General features: G+C 49.2%; 1 protein-coding gene across 1 annotated transcript in view; it reads right to left on the reverse strand.

The window, feature by feature from the left end:
• PTPRA (protein tyrosine phosphatase, receptor type, A) overlaps window positions 1-7,000 on the reverse strand; it is a 106,024-nt gene that overhangs the window by 17,396 nt on the left and 81,628 nt on the right. The window contains exons 6-7 of the mRNA XM_009331859.1: window positions 3,274-3,358; window positions 1,857-1,930 (exon numbers count right to left, since the gene is read on the reverse strand). Of these exons, the coding sequence (XP_009330134.1) occupies window positions 1,857-1,930; window positions 3,274-3,358 (159 nt within the window). The remainder of the gene's footprint in view (window positions 1-1,856; window positions 1,931-3,273; window positions 3,359-7,000) is intronic.

Here is a 7,000-nt window from a genome sequence, read left to right on the forward strand (position 1 = left end):
CAGCTCTGGAGCCCTCAGCGTAAGAAAGACACGGACCTGTTGGAGCAGGTCCAGAGGAGGGACACAATAATGATCAGGGGGCTGGAACAGCTCTGCTATGAGGAAAGGCTGAGAGAGTTGGGGTTGTTCAGTCTGGAGAAGAGAAGGCTTCGTGGAGACCTTCTTGCAGCCTGTCAGTACTTGGAGGGGGCTTATAAAAAAGATGGCAGCAAACTTTAGCAGGGCCTGTTGTGACAGGACAAGGGGGAATGGCTTTAAACTAAAGGGGGGTAGATATAGACTAGATAGAAGGAAGAAATTCTTTATGCTGAGGGTGGTGAAGCACTGGCACAGGTTGCCCAGAGAGGTGGTGGATGCCCCATCCCTGGAAACATTCCAGGTCAGGCTGGACGGGGCTCTGAGCAACCTGATCTAGTTTAAGATGTCCCTGCTCACGGCAGGGGGGTTGGACTAGATGGCCTTGAGAGGTCCCTTCCAACCCAAACTGTTCTGTGATTCTACGATTCCGCTTTGGTGCCCACATAAGGACAGAGATGCCCAACTTCAGACCCTCAATGGGCAGCTCTGGCTCAAAGTCAGAAAACGAGACAAGCTCAGGGACAGAAGAGTTTACACATTACAGCAGGCTTGCACAAGACTTTAAAATTGCATTTATGCATCTTTAAGGTGTCCAAAAAGGTTCTTATAACGAAAAACCAATGTATTCTCTGCTTTCTCTCAGAAACGTTAGTTCGGTGCCTACAGTTAGTGTGAAGATTTGCGTGAGAGTTTTAATCAGCTGTCATCCTAATTTGAAAGGGTAGAAGGATGTTTAATTATTCCCGAAAGACGTGTTTTTTCAAAAAAGGTTCTTATTTGAGTCAGTGAGATATTGTGAAAATTGAAGAGGAACATGAGTAGTTCGGTGTTGGAAGTGATTGCACATTTTAATATTAACCACTTGAGGGCAAACATTTTGTCGCTGGAATGAAAGTTGGGAAATAAATTTTCATTCTATAAAAGTTTGCCAAAATCATGGAAAACAGAGAAAGTTCAGAACAAGAAACAAAGAAAAATGTAGATGAAAAAATACTTTCCTACAAAAATATGAGGTGGGAGAACAAAGCCGTGACATCCAGCCCACTGAGCCCTCAGGCGCTGTCATTGCACCGGGCTCAAACTGCGACAGCGCCGCATCCACGGGCTCTCCTGGACTTTTACAGAGGTCTGTCTTCTGCTGTTTAATATTTATATTATTCTGGTGTGTTTATATTTATTTGGGTGTATAATATATATATTATTCCCACCAGGAATAATATAAATATACACTCAGGACCGCCTTCATACGCCCTTCCAAGACCATACTTAAAGAGAACACAATCTTCATTTTCCTCTTTACACATTTCCAGCAAACCACCTCTGCAAACCAGTATTTGGCGAGCGTGTTCCCATTTCCATTCAAGCTGGCCAGTGAAAGGTGCCGTGGGTACGACGCTGGCCACATGCCCAGCAAGTTGCACGTGTCTCATCGCCGTCTTGGAAGGCAATGCCCATTGGAAAGGCAGAATGGTCAGCAGACCAACCTGGGCAGCTCTGCGCTGGCCAGCGAGCTGCCCCGGAGGGCATAAACCAAACCTGCTTTTGCCACTTCAAGGGTTTTATGACATTTTTGCATTTTTTACATTTTTTAGGAGAATTGCTGGTTATTTCACTAGCTAACTTTGGCCGATTCCAAGCTTGGGCAGGGGGGGAACCTCCTAAAATATTCCATTGTTATTCTTAGGACCGTTTGCATTGACCCGTTTTGATCTGAACAAAGCTTAATCCTTCTGTGAGATGCATTTTTGCTCCCCGTGTCGCACCGACGTGGGACTCACCTGCATCATCCGTCCGGCCGTTGGACAATCGAAAGGAGTTGGAGTGACTCCCTGCTTGCTTGTATTTCTTGAACCTACCAAAGAAAGGGAGCGGAGAACATCAGTAGATACCCACCAAGAAGCCCAGGTTACCTTCTGGATGAGAGATGCAGCCACGAAGGGCTTTCCTCACTTTCTTACGGCTTGATGAACTAGCTGGTGGGTCCAAGAGGCTACGGGACCTCTAAAATCCTGCTTACGGGCGTAACTTTTAACGGACCACATCTGGAAAGGCTGCAGGAGACCAGAGCAAGGTGAAAGCCAGGAGGAGAAGCCTTAAGGCTGCTTTTTATGGAGGACACCCCAAGGAGTTCCTGCTCCACGGGCTGATTCAGCAAAGCACATCAACTCCAGGTTGATCCGCCCTTCTGCAGCAAAGCCCTTCTCCATGTGCTTTTAACTTGAAGCAGATGCTTACGCTCCATTTGCCTGAAGTTAAGGGTTTTGCTGAATCACCAGGCAGGCAGCGGCGAACAAAAAAACCTTTTTTTAAGGGCTGGAAGCCAGGTGGGGAGGACTCAAACTCTGCTGCTGCCGAACTCCTGAGGCAAAACTCTCATCAGGTTCACCGCTGCGAGGGCAGGCCCGGAGCCAGGAGACGAAGGGAATTTTTCCACCGTTAAGGAAATTGTGTTTTTTTTTTTTTTCCCCCCGCTTATTTAATCACCAAAATGGTGAGTAAATTAAAATCTTTACTGCAGGTGAACAAACACCCTCTTCTAGCTGAGCAGATATGCACTCAGGAGCTGGGAATGCTACATTTTGAGCAGCCCAGATGCTTGGATTTTTTAAAAACGGACCTAAAAAGGCTCTGTTATGTTCTAGTTCCAGCTACAGCATCACCTAATGCTCCTAACAAGCTCCGGTCGTACGTCACCTCGCAGCGGAAGATGCACAGGCACGAAGTACAGGTCTGGTACCCAAGGCAGAGCTTGGCTCTGGATGTTGGATCACGTTCGATATCGAGATGGGAATCCAGGAATAACACACCCGGTTATACAGGCAAAGGACTTTCCAGCTCGAGCGCTGTGTTCAGCTTCCCTGGATTACTCAGTCCAACACCTTTAGCTTTGCAAGGAAACCTTACCTGCTTTTTAACTGCACTGACAGAACTTTAGTTTAATCTATCCTACTAAATATGACATTTTCAGTAGCAGAACAGGCAGTACCCCACACGAGGATCAGCTTTATAGAGAAAGGAATAAGCACCATTTACTAGATAACCCCAAACACCATTTTCATTATCCTTACAGGTTTCTTTTTAAAACAGCGGCTGTGTCAGCCTTTAGCTTAGGAAACAGCGCAAAAGGCTTATTCCTGTTCATTCTGTAATTAACTTCTGTCAAACAAGGGAACTCAGCATTAAAGCATCTCTTACCTTAACATGTACAGCACAATAATAATAAATACTATGACTAGAAGGGAAGACAGGGCCACCATCACAGCTATAATTGGAGTCTCGTCTGCAATAGGAAAAGAAAGGTGTGGTTATCAACATCGAAAAACATCCAGCGCCATCATTTAACCGGGCAGAGCTCTACAATTTCTGCTTGCAAAATAATAATAATAGTAATAATAATAATAATAATAGGTATTGAGTAAGGTTATGTTTGTCCAGTCTGACAGTGAAGACAGATACGTGACCTGAGAGAGCACCACGTATCTCAGATACTCCAAGGTTAGATTAAAACCCGTAACCACTATTCAAAGCACCTCAGTCTTCTCCAAGAGTTGTTCACTCTGAAATTGTGACCTTGTAGATGAAAATAGCGATGGGGGAAGTTGTGAGTGGGCTATTTTAGGGGTTTCTTCCGCACAATTGAACGTGCCCAGGGTGGCCCACCAGCCACCGGTAGAAGTTTGCTCTATCACCTGGGGACCTGCAAAGTCTTCTGCCTGAGACGTAAGGATCCATACAAGAAGTTCTAAACAGGTCCATGAGTTTGGTATAGCATGGTAAGGAACCTTATATTGAAATAGGTGAAAACTGTGGCCTTTGTAAGATGCCACAGATACTACATTTGTAAAAAAGTCACGATTTTGCTTCCAGTTCTGTGTCAAACAGGACAATAGGACAATGTTTCATGCTGCACGTGGGCTCCAAACACCTTCAGGCTGAGGTTTCCTGGAGAGGCTCAGGGCTACTGAGCTACTTATCATCTGCCTGGCTCATTGCAAAGATGAGCCAGAGGCTCCTGCTGGGACTCCTTTCCTCCCTGGAAATATTGAGTTCAGAGAGGAGGTGATGTTAGACAACCCATCGTGCACGTTCTGCGCTGCAAGGCCACTGAGTATGAACTAATTTGGCTCACTTTGTTGTTTGGTCCCTCGCAGACGCTTCTCAAGAGCAGGCACCGCACAATTCCCTTGCAAACACACTTTGATTAGGCACATCTGAAACGTTCCCATCCTCCGGGACCCACAAAAGATTTTTTTTTAAATAAACTATTTGTAACTTGGCCCGGAGGTCAGTGAAACAGCGGTCGGCGCAAGCAAATTACCCAGATGGGGTTGGAAGCCAAGCAACGCTAACCAGATAGGAAAACATCCCTGAAGGGCGTTTTTTCAGATAAATGTGGGTGCCAGCGATGCCAGTTGGGGGTATTTTCATTTTCCATCAGCTCGCCCAATCTGTATGGGCCACCGCACCGTGTCTACACGCCTCGGCCCCCCGAGATTGCAGGGCATGACCCCCCTTTCCACCTTCTGTACATCCGTTTCCCTGCCAGGGCAGATTCCTGCTCCACGTGTCTCAGCAATTTCAACCAGCAGGTTTTCTGAGGTGGGATTTATTTTGTCCATCTCTGACTACTGAGTTACCAAGGGGCACTCTGGTTATATTCCTGCATTTGTCCCTCTGTGGTCGTGAGGTCTAGAAATGTTATTCCGACCAGAAGATATGATTTTTGTGTAACGATTTGAAGGCAATGACCTGGCATGGCAAATAAAACCATGAAATCCTCCCAGTCTTGCATGTCTTTGTTCTTTCCATCTACCGTCCTCATGTGTCGGCATCTCCCCCAGCCCAGCAGCAAAAAGCCAAGGAATTTACTGGGAGGCATTTCTGCCTCCTGCACGCTCGGTAGCTGCTTGAGCCTTAGCATTACCCACCGTGAGGCTTTCCAAAAGCAAGACCAGGAAGGCAAAGCAACCACGGAGCGTCTTAGCCCAGCCACAGCCAGCCCTTGCCTCTCCTCCAACGTGCTTCCCCTTGAGACCTCTGACCGTAACCATCATCACCATCCTGGCTGGAGGAGGGGAAGGTGACAAAGCCCACAGCGCTGCGCCCCCACTAAGCATCGTTGGACCATTTCTCCTGCCTTGGACGGAGCTAAGCTCAGCCTAACCGGTGCTGAGCCAGGCAGGGGCCGCTGCGGCAGCGCCGGTTGGCAGGAGACGTGATTTATGGGCAAGGGTTTCGGCAGGGGTGCCTCTGGCAGCAGGATGCAAGGAGCCTGGGGGGTTGTTTTTTTTTTTGCAGCCGTTCTTTCGACAGATCTGGCAGGATGAGTTAGAGCTTTTCCACCGTGGCTGCTAACCGCCGGTGTGCTGCCCGGCCCACCCAGCAAAGCCCAGGCAGGAAACAAGCTGGAGGGTCCTCAGCCTGTCCCTCCTTCCCTGCCCAGCCCTGGGGAGCGGTGCCAGCCCCCCCCGCAGCTCCTGTCCCGCTTGAGCCTCGGCCCCGGGGGTTTCACGCTTGCAATTCGCTTGGAGAAGGGACAAGGACTCAACCCTCTGCTTCCACAGACCTGCAGTGCTGGAGCACCCACCTCGGTCCAGAGCCTGGAAGTCATCAGGACGCTTAAATCTTGTCCTAGCACCTCTGAGGAGCCAGCAAACCATCTTCTGACACTCGAGATCATGTCTCCAAATGTAGGTAGAGGTGCTATATAGTGGTCTATAGGCCGTCCCCTATACATCACACAGGCCTGGGCACAGCTGCCCAGCAGAGAGGGGCAGGGCTGAGCAGCCCTTCTTGCTCATCGCTGTCAACGCCTGCCCACAAAACTTGAGTCAAATCGAGCAGACAAGAAACTAAGGGATCATAAGCAAAAAAAATGGGGGTAAAAGAAACAGAAGCAAGGACGTAGGGTCAATATTTCTTACACAAAACCCCCAGCACACGAGATGTGGAGCTCCTGGAAAAGCAAATCCTGGTTGCAGAGGGGAAGCAGAGCAGAAGCAAGAATTTAAATCCTATCTATCTCTTAGATCTCAAGGAGAGTTTAAATCACAGGCCAGCTACGTTCCCTGCAAACATCACAAAGAGCCTGCAGGAGCAGATCCGTTTTGTTTTCCTGCAATATTTCCTTCCTGGTCGTATCTGGGAGGTGGAAAAAGAAGCCACACCAGACACCGCGGCTCAGGATAAACCAGTGAGTGTATTCACAAAACACCTTAAATTACTCCCTTGGGAGCACGTCGCACGCACGCTCATGCTTTGCTCGGGACCAAGCCAGACTGCCTTCGTACGCTGCTCGGGACAGTGGCCCTCCAGCCCCGTCTCCTACAAGGTGCTGCCATGGCAGTGAGGAGCGTTGGGAGAGGTATGCAACAAGCAGAGCAATGCTTCAAAGCCAGAGGATCCTCCTGAGCTCCAGGTCTCTCCGCTGCTTTCTGTCCATCCTGGTGGGATACGGACGCATTATTTCAACCCATCCATAGGGAAACAGGAGAGGGTTCGTTGCCTTCTCTCTTCAAAGCATGCCTGGATGCCTTTCTGGAAGGTAGGCATGGCCCTTTCTCTGCCCATGTGAACCTCATGAGGTTCAACAAGGCCAAGTGTAAGGTCCTGCACCTGGGTCGAGGGAATCCCCAGTATCAGTACAGACTAGGGGATGAAGGGATTGGGAGCAGCCCTGCCGAGAAGGACTTGGGGGTACTGGTGGGTGAAAAACTGGACGTCAGTTGGCAACATGTGCTTGCAGCCCAGAAGGCCAACTGTATCCTGGGCTGCATCCAAAGCAGCGTGGCCAGCAGGTCGAGGGAGGGGATTCTGCCCCTCTGCTCTGCTCTGGGGAGACCCCCCCTGCAGTACTGCGTCCAGCTCTGGAGCCCTCAGCATAAGAAAGACACGGACCTGTTGGAGCGGGTCCAGAGGAGGG

The sequence above is a fragment of the Pygoscelis adeliae genome, unplaced genomic scaffold, assembly GCF_000699105.1.
Source record: "Pygoscelis adeliae isolate BGI_AS28 unplaced genomic scaffold, ASM69910v1 Scaffold209, whole genome shotgun sequence".
NCBI lineage: Eukaryota > Metazoa > Chordata > Aves > Sphenisciformes > Spheniscidae > Pygoscelis > Pygoscelis adeliae.